This window comes from Pseudoliparis swirei, chromosome 7 (genome assembly GCF_029220125.1).
Source record: "Pseudoliparis swirei isolate HS2019 ecotype Mariana Trench chromosome 7, NWPU_hadal_v1, whole genome shotgun sequence".
Taxonomy (NCBI): Eukaryota; Metazoa; Chordata; class Actinopteri; order Perciformes; family Liparidae; genus Pseudoliparis; species Pseudoliparis swirei.
The window spans coordinates 1,189,823-1,203,788 of NC_079394.1; the positions used below are offsets into that span (position 1 = coordinate 1,189,823).

Consider the following 13,966-nt stretch of genomic DNA (forward strand, 5'->3'; position numbering starts at 1 on the left):
TGGAAACGGTGAACAGGAGCTGGACTTGACACACACACACACGCACACACACACGCACGCACGCACGCACACACACACACACACACACACACACACATGTGAACAAACTGTACACATGCAAAGGAGTGAGGCCAGAGTGGCACAGAGTTACAGCTTGTTCTGGTCCACGTCCAGACTATAAAGGAACAAGCGCGGCGTAGATACGCGAACAAGAAAAGTATTGATTGTAGACGCTTTAACGCTTTATTTGAAGACGTCTGACTCCAAAACCTCGAGTTAGAAAAGTGAACTTGGATCACGTTTAAAATCGTTGCAATATGAAAACATATTTCAACAGCCTCCAGAAAGTGGGTGTGGAGTGATTCATTTGTGAGTTGTGTCTGGTGGGAGGGAGCGCTGCAGGCTGCAGGCTGTGTGCGTCTTGTCGTTGTCCCCTGGGGGTGTTTACATTGTCTGAGTTCTGTTCGCTGTAAAGATGGAGGTGCACATGTTGTTATTTCACAGAGCTGCTCCCTTTACATTGTGTTTATTTCTTCTGTTTCTCATCTCTATTGTGTGCTTTTTTACAATAATTCAGTTCAATTCAGTTTATTTGTAGAGCCCATTTTCACAAATTACAAATCCCCCTCAGTGCTTTACAATCTGTACACATAGATATCCTTGACCTTTGACCTTTGACCTCACATCGGATCAGGAACAACTCCCAAACAACCCTTCAGGGTAAAAGGTCAGAACCCTTGAGGAGAGAACAGAGGAGGATCCCTCTCCAGGATGGACAGGTGTCATAGATGTCATGTGACCAGAAGGAATCATTACACACACATTAAAACACAGGAACAACACAATGAAGATGACAGAGTGGATGAAGAGTTGGTAGTCGGCATATTCCACCATCCAGACCTCCACTGTACATCATGATTAATGTAAGTAGAGATAAAAGAAACCAGAGAGCTTTTTCAAAATGCATTTTTAAAATGCAACCCCATATTTGGAAGAGGCTGAAAGCTGCAGGCTCCGCGATCAGAAGCTTGTTGGTTGACTCACCGCTCTCCACACAAGGACCACCAGCAGGCAGCCATCAGCTAACAGCGCTAACAGAGCTAACAGGGTTTGCCTGAGGGTGGGAAGGCGTTATTAGCCGTAATGCAGAGCCGTGCACTAAAGAGCATGCACGGCCGGCACGGCTCTGTCAACAGAGCTCGGATGACAACACAGAGGGAGAGCAAATTCCTCTCCGCTCTGGTCGACATTACTCCAGATATCTTCACACAGAGCAGTTTGCTGATCATGAGTGCTGCGGGGGTTAAATACAGCTCCTCGGTTCATAGTATTGTTAATAGTATTATTTACAAGTGTAGCAAGAAGAAAAGAAAAAAACGAGCCCACATCAGGAAGTATGGCAGCTTTCAAATAAAATACCTGGGGAGACAATCACAAGCATCACAAGCATCACTGCATCTACACCGAGATCTACTGGCAACTTACCAACCGGTACGACTTCATCTCCCCTCTTCATTATCATCTAGACCTCTCTCTCCCTCCATCTCTCTCTCCCCTCTCTCTCTCCCTCCCTCCCTCTCTCTCTATCTCCCTCTCTCTTTCTCTTCTCTCTCTCTCTTTCTCTGTCTTCCTCTCTCTGTCTCGTTCTCTCTCTTTCTCTCTCTTCTCTCTCTGTCTCGTTCTCTCTCTATCTCTCTCTCTTTCTCTATCTCTCTCTTCTCTCTCTCTCCTCGTCTCGTTCTCTCTCTCTCCCTCTCCTCTCTGTCTCATTCTCTCTCTCTCTCCCACTCTCTATCTCTCAATCTTTCCTCTCTCTCTTCTCTCTCTCTCTCTTCTCTCTCTCTCTTCTCTCTCTCCCTCCCTCCCTCTCTCTGTAGGCGGTGTTTCTGCCAGCAGGGTTCGGTTGATTCTCTATTGATTTGTTGGAGGGGAGGAGGAGGAGGAGAAAGTGAAAGGGGAGGAGTGGAGGAGAAACTCCGGCCTGCACGGTGAGGAGGAAGAGAGGGATGTGATTGTGGGTGTTCGCGGCGAAGAGAGAACACAAAGTGATCCCAACCAAGAAGGCGAAAGTCCGACCGAGCGCGAGCGCACCTGGATCACGTGGTGCGCGTGTCCGTCCGGGGAAGTCAAAGTGTCGCCGGAGTGACTTGTACTTAGTTTCGTCCTCTCTTCGCCTCCCGGCCCCCTCCGCCCTGCATTCCGCGGAGCAGCTGTGTTTTAATGCCCCTGCGCACCCGAGGTGGAGAGGAAGGAGAGAAGAGTGAGGAAGAAGAAGAAGAAGAAGAGGAGGAAGAAGTGGTAGTAAGAAGGCCTGGACACCACCCGTCCTCGCCCTTTGGAGCTCCGTCCCCTCTCCCCTCCTGGCCCTGCATGGACGGGGATGGGGAGAGCCGGATGCTGTTGCCGCGGGGCTGAGCGCCTCGCCTCCCCGTCTCTGGTGCGCCGCTTCCGGCCGCTGCTGCTGCTGGTCATCGCTCTCTGCTGCGGCGCTCACGTCGGTAACTAACTGCACTCCAACACGGCTACAGCGCGCGTGTCTCCGCGTGTCTGTCCTTTTACGCACTTTACGCATAAATGAGTGCGCGCGGCGCGGAGGCTCCTATGAGCCCCGGCACGTTGCTGATGTGTTTCTATTGTCTGCTGCACTGAGAGGTGATCACAGGTCGGCCTCTTCATGAGTGATCAGTGAGCTGTTGTGTTCATGGCAGGGCCGATCCTTGTGTTGGGCCCGGCTCTGCCTGACAACGCTCTCTCTCCAGCGGTAGTGCAGCAGTCTGAGCACGGATCGAGTTTCTCCTCCTCTCTCCTGGGCCGTCATTCTCCTGTCTGCCCCTAATGGCTCGTGGAGGAGGGGGAGAGAAGGCGAATCTCTCCTAATGTCCACACAGAAGAGATTACAGCTTCACTCCGAGCTGTGTTGAAACAACCAGTGTAAATATGAGCACACAGTTAGGAGCAGGGCTGCATTGTGTGCATCCGATGCTCCGTAAGAGACGGTATCAAAGTGATTTAAGTTACACAAGGTAACACAACAATGTGTAATAATACACTCAATCAGCCCAATGTCAGCCACAGGCTGGACAGAAGAAGAAAACCAATCGGTAGACAAAAGAAGAGTGTTCACTGAAAAGGTGTCTGTCAGGATCTCTGACACTAATGACTCCTCTGTGGCTACAGAGGCCACTGACCACTTATTTACCATCCTGTTTGTTGGTTTTAAACTCAACAGCAGTACAATGTCCTCTCTCTGGCAAGCGGCTTCTCTTTCTGGAGTCCCGTCTGTGTGTGCAGGGGGTCGGCTGCTGAGCACTCACACCTCCAGTCATTAGTTTAGCACGGCTCGACACACCTCGGCACACAGCCTGGTGGGAACAGGGAGACCCACTTCACATTAAAGACCCTCTTGGCACCTCCTGCTACACGTGCGTCACCTGGAAGGAATGCGTATTATTCCCTCTGTTGTTACATTTGTTATCACTTGTACATTTCAAGGCATTTATTTCCTTTCCGCTCCAGCTGTCAGCTCCATGTGTCTGTGCAGACGGCGAGGCAGACGTTGAGTTGTTGACTTCTGTTTGTGCTCCTGAGTGTCTGAAAGAGACACGAGTGTGAAGCTGCGTTGGTGGGACTGGAGCTCTGTGTGTGTGTGTGTGTGTGGGAGAGAGCACACACACACACAACAAGGTGATCAATAAGCACTTCACATGCCTTTCCCTCTGTTGAGAGATGATCCCAGTGGATCCTTTTCTGATCTCCAGAGATCAGAGAGGCTGCCGGATCGGGAGACAACGAATCGCTAAACTGAGCCTGAGAGATTTGGCCGGTGGATCTTTTGACCTCTGTCTGGCGGTGGAGAGCGTGCCTCTGGAGAGTGAAGGCGTAGGGCGAAAACCGAGTAGAATACTTCTACAACATGTCAGAATAGTGCTGATGGAAGGAAATAAAACATCTGACAACAGAGAGGAAAGGAAAGCAGAGACCTGGGAGAGGCGGATGCAGTGAAGAGGAGGTTCACGTTGTGGAGGGAGTGGTGTGGGCATCGCCGGCTGTTTTATTGTGTCTATAATATTCGATCCTCGCCCTCGGGGGTGAAACGGACCGGGCTCGGGTGGACGTGTTGAACGGCTCTCATGTCGGCATGGATTGGATTTTCTTTTCAAAGTACAGCTATGCTTAAAAAGACAGCTTCACAAAAGGGAGACCACCACCATGAAGAGCAAACAGATTACAACGATGCCGTTTATTATTTATCTTCACATTAAAATCCTCCTTCCTTTTTTATTTGACACGTTCACAGGAAGGCCAAAGGCCCGGCTCGTCAGCTGGGACAGAAGCTAGTCACCAGAGAGGTTTTAACCTTTAGAGGAGTCAGAGGGTTGCACCCGAGTTCTTGGGTTACAGGGACGACTCTCCTCTCCGCTACGTCACCCTGCTGGGAACATGTCCGTGAATGAGAGCTTTTGTGTGTTTTTCGAGCAGCTCATGATTCTGATACCCCTTCGACAGAGAATAAGCCCACTCTGATTAGATTGGGTGCGGTATTTAGGTACTGCAGGGCAGATAGGGAGGGAAGAAGGAGGCCGTTGCTGCGCAGAGACACAATGTGTCCTCAGTGCTCGAGCGTCCGGACGGCGGTGGTCGGCATCGACCAGCCTCTGCTTGTGTGTCTGTGGGCTGCTGTCAGGATTTAACAGGCAGCAGAGAGATTCTGAGGCTTGGTGTGAGTGGGGGTCCAAACCCGGGCTTCTACAACGCAGAGCACTACTGCCCCCAAATGGTGGGACCCGACTTCTTCACGCCCCAACTAAAGTAAATCAACAAAGAAGAGCGTGTGTGTGTGTGTGTGTGTGTGTGTGTGTGTGTGTGTGTGTGTGTGTGTGTGTGTGTGTGTGTGTGTGTGTGTGTGCGTGTGTGTGTGTGTGTGTGTGTGTGTGTGTGTGTGTGTGTGTGTGTGTGTGTGTGTGTGTGTGTGTGTGTGTGTGCGCGCCCATACACTGCAGAGCCTCTCTGGTCTAATCTAATAGGAGCACACTGTGACGGATGCATTAGCTCTGGTCTCTAATCTCCCACTTGCTCTAACTCTCTCTGAGGATCTGTGATGTCAAAGGATGTTTGACCCTTTGTTGCATTCAGGAATATAACAACAGATAAATCATCGATGACAAGTTCAGACCGAGAAATGAGTTCCCAAATGTGTGACGGGACAGAAGAGTCCGTCTGCGTATTCCTTCTGCTAAAGCGCCAGATAAACATGAATCCAGTCAACATATTCCCAACCTCTCTCTCTCCACTCTGTCCTCTCTCTCTCCACTCTGTCCTGTCTCTCCACTCTGTCCTCTCTCTCTCCACTCTGTCCTCTCTCTACACTCTGTCCTCTCTCTCTCTACACTCTGTCCTGTCTCTCTACACTCTGTCCTGTCTCTCTACACTCCGTCCTCTCTCTCCACTCCGTCCTCTCTCCACTCTGTCCTCTCTCTACACCCATCCTCTCTCTCTCCACCTGTCCTCTCTCCACTCCGTCCTCTCTCTCCACACTCTCTGCTCTCTCTCTACACTCTGTCCTCTGTGTCTCCACTCTGTCCTCTCTCTCTCCACTCCGTCCTCTCTCTACACTCTGTCCTGTCTCTCCACTCTGTCCTCTCTCTCCACTCTGTCCTCTCTCTCTACACTCTGTCCTGTCTCTCTCCACCTGTCCTCTCTCCACTCTGTCCTCTCTCCACACTCTGTCCTCTCTCTCTACACTCTGTCCTCTCTCTCCACTCTGTCCTCTCTCTCTCCACTCTGTCCTCTCTCTCTACACTCTGTCCTCTCTCTCTCCACTCTGTCCTCTCTCTCACACCTGTCCTCTCTCTACACTCTGTCTCTCTCTCACTCTGTCTCTCTCCACACTCTGTCCTCTCTCTCTCCACTCTGTCCTCTCTCTCTCCACTCCGTCCTCTCTCTCCACACTCTGTCCTCTCTCTCCACTCTGTCCTCTCTCTCTCCACTCTGTCCTCTCTCTCTACACTCTGTCCTCTCTCTCTACACTCTGTCCTCTCTCTCTACACTCTGTCCTCTCTCTCTACACTCTGTCCTCTCTCTCTACACTCTGTCCTGTCTCTCTACACTCTGTCCTCTCTCTCTCCACTCTGTCCTCTCTCTCTACACTCTGTCCTGTCTCTCTCCACTCTGTCCTCTCTCCACTCTGTCCTCTCTCTCTCCACTCTGTCCTTTCTCTCTACACTCCATCCTCTCTCTCTCTACACTCTGTCCTGTCTCTCTACACTCTGTCCTCTCTCTCTACACTCTGTCCTCTCTCTCTCCACTCTGTCCTCTCTCTCTACACTCCATCCTCTCTCTCTCTACACTCCATCCTCTCTCTCTCTACACTCTGTCCTCTCTCTCTACACTCTGTCCTCTCTCTCTACACTCTGTCCTCTCTCTCTACACTCTGTCCTCTCTCTCTCTCCACTCTGTCCTCTCTCTCTCCACTCCATCCTCTCTCTCTCTCCACTCTGTCCTCTCTCTCTCCACTCTGTCCTTTCTCTCTACACTCCATCCTCTCTCTCTCCACTCCGTCCTCTCTCTCTACACTCTGTCCTCTCTCTCTCTACACTCTGTCCTCTCTCTCTCTACACTCTGTCCTCTCTCTCTCTCCACTCTCTCCACTCTGTCCTCTCTCTCTACACTCTGTCCTCTCTCTCTCCACTCCATCCTCTCTCTCTCTACACCCTGTCCTTTCTCTCTACACTCTGTCCTCTCTCTCTCCACTCCGTCCTCTCTCTCTACACCCTGTCCTCTCTCTCTCTACACTCCATCCTCTCTCTCTCTACACTCTGTCCTTTCTCTCTACACTCCATCCTCTCTCTCTCTACACTCTGTCCTGTCTCTCTACTCGCTCTGTGCTCCCTGGCTGGAGGACACGTGCTATCTCAATTCTTGTGGAAAAATAATTCTTTATCTCTTTTCACTGGTTGCTCTTTGGTTTATGACTCTTCATGTTTATTGCTCCCTCAGAGCGGCACTACTGATGCACCGAGACTTTACACCAGCCGACGGCTCTTTGTCAAAGTTTATTGGGTCGGATTGTAACGGGTAGCGTCGTTAAGTTCAAAGCTGTCTGAGCGCACGTGAGCTTTGCATTGCTGGATGGATCCGTCTCTCACTATCAGACGTGTGATGATCTTTAGAGCTGATGTCACTGTTCCCCTGTCGCCATGACGATCCCCGTCCTGGTTTCACTCACAATGTTCCTGCCGTCTGCCCCGTAGGTCAGTGCCAGGTGGCGACCCCTCAGTGCCGTATCCAGAAGTGCACGACCGACTTCGTCTCCCTGACCTTCCACCTGACGCCGGCGGTCGATGGCTTCCACACCGACTTCTGCAAGGCGCTGCGAGCGTACGCGGCCTGCACCCAGAGGACGGCCAAGTCCTGCCGGGGGAATCTGGTGTTCCACTCGGCCGTGCTGGGCATCTCCGACCTCATGAGCCAGAGGAACTGCTCCAGAGACGGGCCCACGTCCTCCACCCACCCCGAGGTCCCACACGAGCCCTGCAGCTACCACAGCCGCACCCAGCACGCCCACGCACACGCACACGCACACGCCCACGCACACGCACACGCTCAAGGCCACGCCCGTGAGCACTCCCGGCCGGTCTACCTGTTCTGCGGGCTGTTCGGGGACCCGCACCTGAGGACCTTTAAGGACAGCTTCCAGACTTGCAAGGTGGAGGGGGCGTGGCCTCTCATCGATAATGACTATCTGTCGGTACAGGTCACGAATGTTCCCGTGGTAACTGGCTCTAGTGCCACGGCAACCAATAAGGTGAGGTGTGTGTGTGTGTGTCTGTCTGTCTGTCTGTCTGTCTCTCTCCCTGCTCTAACCTCTAAGTTGCTTTTCCCTGCTCTCCTCTGCTCTCCCTCTCTCCTCTCCTCTCTCCCTGCTCTCCTCCTCTCTCTCCTCTCTCTCTCCTCTCCTCTCCTCTCTCCTCTCTCTCCCTCTCTCTCTCTCTCTCTCCTCCCTCTCTCTCTCCCTCTCTCTCCCTGCTCTACCTCTCTCTCTCCCTCTCTCTCCCTGCTCTACCTCTCTCTCTCTCTCTCCCTGCTCTACCTCTCTCTCCTCTCTCTCTCTCTCCCTCTCTCCTCTCCTCTCTCCTCTCCTCTCTCCCTCTCCCTCTCTCTCTCTCCCTGCTCTACCTCTCTCTCTCTCCCTGCTCTACCTCTCTCCCTCTCTCTCTCCCTGCTCTACCTCTCTCTCCCTCTCTCTCCCCCTCTCTCTCCCCCTCTCTCTCTCTTCTCTCTCTCTCCTCTCCTCTCCTCTCACCTCTCTCTCCCTCTCTCCCCTCCTCTCTCTCTCTCCCTCTCTCTCTCTCCCTCTCTCTCCCTCTCTCTCTACCTCTCTCTCTCCTCTCTCTCCCTGCTCTACCTCTCTCTCTCCTCTCTCTCTCCCTGCTCTACCTCTCTCTCCCTGCTCTACCTCTCTCTCTCCCTGCTCTACCTCCCTCTCTCTCTCTACCTCTCTCTCTCCCTGCTCTCCCTCTCTCTCTCTCAGGTGAGAGGCTAACCGCTCCATCTCGTGACTTGTCTCTTGTGACTGAAGCAGTGTTGAACCTAACTCTGATAATACCGGCATACAGCCTAACAACATGGAATGAGATGTGTGAAAGGACCTACTGTTTACTCGTGTGTGTGTGTGTGTGTGTGTGTGTGTCTCATAAGTGGCGCTCATTACCCTCGGCTTAAAGAAGTGTGTGTCCTCGGGGTCGTTATCCCTTTATGACAATAAGGCACACACGCAGCGCCAAATGGACGGCGAGCCACACGGAGATCTTTGTGGCGGTGAAGAAGCGATGTTGATGTTCCCCCGATGATCTGCCCTCTCCGGCTCAGTCGATGGCTTCAATTATTAAAACACATACACACCCTTACATACACTTAGTCATGTGTGTGTTCACAGAAACACACACACACACACACACTAAGCAAATAGTAGGGTTGCTACACCGTGGAGCTGAAGGTTTGACCTTGTGTCAGAGGTGGGGCAAGTTATTAGTCATGATTATTACACACACACACACACACACACATACATTAACAGCCCTCCAGGCTTAATGGCCTGCCAGGCCTCATTCCTCACGGCTGTCATGTGAACAAAGCAGCTATTCACCGGAACTCTGATGCTAGTGCTAACCGTAATGCTCACACCACACCCTGTAGCCACCACCGGAGCCGTGTGTGTGTGTGTGTGTGTGTGTCCGTGTCCGAGTGTTTCTGTCAGCATGTTTGCTTAGCTGTGTCAAATTACTTGTTAAAAAGTAATTTAGTCATTTCTCAAATGCAGTGTGATGAGTCAGTGGCCTGTGTGTGTGTGTGTGTGTGTGTGTGTGTGTGTGTGTGTGCTTGTGTAACCATTTTCTTTCTCAATTAGACTGTTAATTTTTTTATCGATTGATTTAAATGTTTTGAACCTTTCTCCAACCAAAAGTGACGCTCTTAAATTGGTTTCTCAAAGTAGTCTCAGATTAGTCGATTACCTCATCGATTCATTCGAGATTATTCTCATTCACGATTAATTTGCAGATCGTTCTGTTGATTAGTCGATGAATGTCAGTAAAGTCTGTCCGTGATCAAATGAAGATGTTTCATCGACTGTCGGAGACGACAAAGACGAGCAGAAAATCACCGAAAATATTTCCAAATCGTTTTCATTCCATTAACTACCGGACTCCCATCGGCCGCGAGTCGTCTTGCTCTGCTCATCTCCTTAGAAGTTGTGTTTGTCATCTAATGACATAACTTTGGATCTGTGACCTGTGGATCAAGAGCGTCATGACGTCATGACTCAGCTGATGCTCCTCCCCCTCTGTAGATCACCATCATCTTCAAGCCCTATGAGGGCTGCACGGAGCAGCGGGTCTACCAGGCCGTCACGGACGACCTCCCCGCCGCCTTCGATGACGGGACGGTGAGCAGCGGCGACCCCATCCACGTGTCCGCCGGCGCAGAAGGTGCAACCGGGAAGGTGCGCGCTCTGTGGATCTCTGAGCGCAGCCCGGGGCGCCACGTGGAGCTGCACGCCGGCTACATCGGCGTCACCGTCATCGTCCGCCAGCTGGGCCGCTACCTGACCCTGGCGGTGCGGATCCCGGAGGAGCTTTCTCAGGCCTACGACGCCACCCAGGACCTGCAGCTGTGCCTGAACGGCTGCCCCGGAGGGGAGCGCATCGACCGGGCCGGGCACCTCCCCCTGCCGCCGCCGGCCCCTCCGGCGCTCGGCCTGCAGCTCCAGCGGCGGCCCGGCTTCTCCTCGCCGCACGGCGCCACGCAGCTCTTCAGCGTGGAGGGGGCGAAGGAGCGCTGCAGGGAGCAGCTGGACGTGCAGGACATCTACTTCCACTCCTGTGTGTTTGATCTCCTCACCACCGGGGACGCCAACTTCACCGCGGCGGCGTACAGCGCCCAGAAGGACATGGAGAGCCTCCACCCACACCGGGAGAGATGGAGGATCTACCCCCGCGGCGCCGCCTCCTCCAGCTTGCACTCGGATTGTCCGCCCATCAGACGGCTGGCGCTGCTGCTGCTGTGCGCGCTGGGCGGGGCGTCGAAGTGACGCTGTGGGAGGCGTGGCCGGGGGGGAGGATCTGGGGAGTTTGGTTGGGCGCCGATGCGTCGCTCTGTCTGCTCTCGTGTGGAAACGGCAAGTCGGACAGCGACTGGGAACCAGTGCGATCGGCACGAGATACGAGCGACGCTGACGGTGTCTGAGCAACATCAGCCCTCTGGGGAACAACACGGCGTCTTCAGCTTTAGATGCGACACGGGACACACCTGTGAGGCGGGGGAGGGTGTGGAAACGTCAAACTGTAAATAGCTTGTCTTCAGTGCCGTAGAGTTCTTTTTGTTGTGCCATTTGATGTGATTTCTCTTTAATACCTCAGACAGAGGATGTTTGTTTTAACAGAAGCACTTTATTTCGTTTTTTTTTTTTAGCAAATCCACATCAGTGTTTCTCCCTCACTAACTGTCCTCCACCGAGATCTCCAATGGCTCAAGTTTTGGAGACTATCAATAATTAGATTTTTGAACCTTTCAATGTAAAAGTCTGTGGAATACTAGGAGCGATCATTTTTGTTAAAATCTTCCAGTAGTGGATTTAACTCGGCCTCTCATCTTTAATTCAGTTAATGTGAAGTGGTCTCTTTTGAATGTTTTATAAATATTGTCAAATGCCATCCGTACTATTTTGTTGCTGTAAGACTTTGTTCTTGTTCCTCAGTCCTGATTTCAAATATGTTTGCGTGTGTGTGTGTGCGCGGCTGTGTCCGTGACATACCTGGATGTGTTTTATTTCCTCTGAAAATCACGTCAGAGGAATTCCCACCTTTTGGCCACGAGGCTGTGATGTGAGCGGCTCGTGATGCTGCGCTCTGTATTCTGTGTTGTGTTAATTTGAGCCAAAGACGAATGGTTTCGTATGTACAAAGGAGATCAAAACACCCTCCGCCTCCTCCTCCTCCTCTTCCTCGCACTCAAATGGTTTTAAAGTTGCTACTGTCGACTGTTTTACTCTTACCACCAGAATCGATGAGCTGCTCCTTACTGGAGTACGTAGGAGTGATGACATCACCCTGCAAATGAGGTGTGTGTGTGTGTGTGTGGCCTCTTCAACATGCATCTTTCTGTATAATTCTGCCCCTTCGGTTGACCACCATCAGCTTCATCTCCGTTGTTGGCGATGTGACCTTTCATCGTGTGTGAGTGGCCGGTCAATGTTGAAATACTTAACTTATTTATGAACGTAGTGTCCTGTAGAGGAAGTTAAGCTCCATATTCTTGCTGTTGGATGATAATTAAAAAGAATGTCAGATGTGATTGTACTGCCACCTAGTGGCGCTCTGTTGCTATGTCAGTGTGTTATTCAAGGCGCTAAAGAAATGGAGAAAACTGCAGGTGTTTTATTTAAAAAACAATAAAGTCTAAACAAATCGGACTTCATGTTTACATGTTTACCCACATTCAACAGTAAGATAAAAACAACATACACCATTTAAAATTGGTAAATTATATATTGACTCAAGTTTCCCCCTCAATTTGTTTCGAGGGAATTCAGGATTAAAGTTGAACACACACACTGAAGAGCGTGTGCATGAACCCATCTGTCTGAGGTGAGGTTTCGATCAGGTAGCGTTCCCCCGTAGACGATCGGTTTTCAACCGCCAGTCGGTAACACCTGCACGTGTCCATGAGAAGAGGGCGCCACAGAGGATTTGAAGCATGTGAGACCTGTTACTCCTGTGATGCTGACGGTGGGTCATTTCCCATTTAATCCTTGAGATTCCAACACAAACCTCAGAGTAAAACCATCATCATAACGCCAGCTGTGGGACGACTGCTCAACCTCTTCCAACGTGGAGATCCTCCCTGCAGGAAGGAGTTCCCCTCCCACTAGGGGAAGTTTTCTTTTCCAGGTGACGCGATGCATCGGAAGCTCTTTACTTCCAAGCATCTGACATGTCATATACATTGCTTAGGATATAATTTCAGATTTGAAATACATTTCCACACTGCAAGACAACATTGTGAAGGTGAGTGAAGACCTGGTTATTATCTCGCTGATGGTCCAAATAAGTCACGCAGATCACTCTGCTTAATGACAGCGTAGGTGGTCCTCAATGTGTTGAGACAAACGGCTCCATGAGAAGCCGCCTCGCCCCCAGGACCACCACTGTCCTCACGTCAACATCTGGAGATACAACAACAGGAACAGCATCTGTCTGAATGATCTGCAGTGAACATGTGACCTCCGGTCTCTTGATCTTGTCTTCATGATCTGTAATCATAGAAATGTATTACAATTTTAAAATAAAAAGTCTATTTGGGAGGAGAGATGTCAGGAAGCAAATTCCCGATCAGCTGCAGTTGGACCCGATGAGGTGGTTCGGTGTCTTCTGGTGCCCTCTAGGCGACCTCTGTGACCCACCGAGCAGCTGTAGGACGGCCAATCCCTGGTTGCCACGATGCTTTCCGTCTAAAGCAAAGCTGCTGGACACGTGGCCTTTTGATGGCGACCTCCAGCTGACCTCGAGGTGCCCCCTCCTGAGGTCACTCACCACACAGACCAGCCTCCCACCTGGCAGGTGGACAGGAGGGGCCGAAGCACGCCACCCTCTCCCCCCTAAGAGATGGTGGAGGGCAACATGAGAGGACGTGTGCGTGCGGACGCAGTCTGTCGCTAACGGACAGAAGACGAGGCACTGGCTTCAAATAATAAATGAATGACTTGGATGAAATGTAAACTAGTTGTCGATATGAGGAAAAATAAAAAATGTTCTGTTTTAGAGTATGAGAAGAACATAACTTTAAACATGGACATCACAACTATGTATATATTCATTGTTGCAATCTTAAAAAACTGTCTGATTGTGATGAAATCTCAACAACATATTGAGTACTAATATTAATATAAAAACTTAAAGATAGCAGCTGTTTAATGAGTCAAAACTCTGAGACAATGTGTGATGTTGAGCTGTATAAATAACATTGTCTTGACTTCCAACTGCCAACGATTGAACTAAAACATACTTATAATAATACAATAAGATATATTTTGGATATGTAAAGCTCTTACCTGTCCACAAGCAGGTGAGAGGGAGGTAGAGTAGACCCTGTGTGTGTCCGCCATGTCTGTTAGTGAAGCTGCTTCACTGAGGGCGGATTGAGGGCGTGGCGTAAGGCACAGGTATCAAACACAAGGCCCGGGGGCCGAATCCGGCCCGCCACGTCATTTTATGTGGCCCCTGACGGCTTGAAAGACATATGATCACCTTTTCGTGAAAAAAATAATCCTATACATTTATTACATGACATGACATCATATGTCATTTAGCAGATGCTTTTATCCAAAGCGACTTACAATAAGTGCATTCAACCTAGAGTACAAACTAAGAACAACAAGAATACAGGAAGGAACATTTCCTCATTTTTGAAG

The 13,966-nt window shown here is 50.8% G+C and overlaps 1 protein-coding gene and 1 long non-coding RNA gene across 2 annotated transcripts; one reads left to right on the top strand and one right to left on the bottom strand.

Moving 5' to 3' along the window:
- Window positions 1–1,976: 1,976 nt before the first annotated feature.
- Window positions 1,977–11,850, top strand: rgmb (repulsive guidance molecule BMP co-receptor b). The gene is made up of 3 exons (XM_056419641.1): window positions 1,977–2,498; window positions 7,251–7,804; window positions 9,848–11,850. Exons 1-3 carry the CDS (start codon window positions 2,381–2,383, stop codon window positions 10,586–10,588), a joined length of 1,413 nt encoding a protein of 470 aa, XP_056275616.1. The 5' UTR covers window positions 1,977–2,380; the 3' UTR covers window positions 10,589–11,850.
- Window positions 11,851–11,918: 68 nt separating this feature from the next.
- On the bottom strand, window positions 11,919–13,679 carry LOC130197128 (uncharacterized). Its single transcript, XR_008832384.1, has 2 exons — window positions 13,607–13,679; window positions 11,919–13,153 (listed from the first exon to the last, which is right to left on the bottom strand). It is a non-coding gene; the product is annotated as an uncharacterized LOC130197128 (long non-coding RNA).
- Window positions 13,680–13,966: the final 287 nt, after the last annotated feature.

Excerpts from the sequence above, each read along its gene's own strand:
- rgmb (XM_056419641.1), top strand. The coding sequence starts at position 2,381 with ATGGGGAGAGCCGGATGCTGTTGCCGCGGGGCTGAGCGCCTCGCCTCC. Across the intron at positions 2,499-7,250 it reads CTGCTGCGGCGCTCACGTCG|GTCAGTGCCAGGTGGCGACC; the intron begins GTAACTAACTGC and ends TCTGCCCCGTAG. Across the intron at positions 7,805-9,847 it reads GTGCCACGGCAACCAATAAG|ATCACCATCATCTTCAAGCC; the intron begins GTGAGGTGTGTG and ends CCCCCTCTGTAG.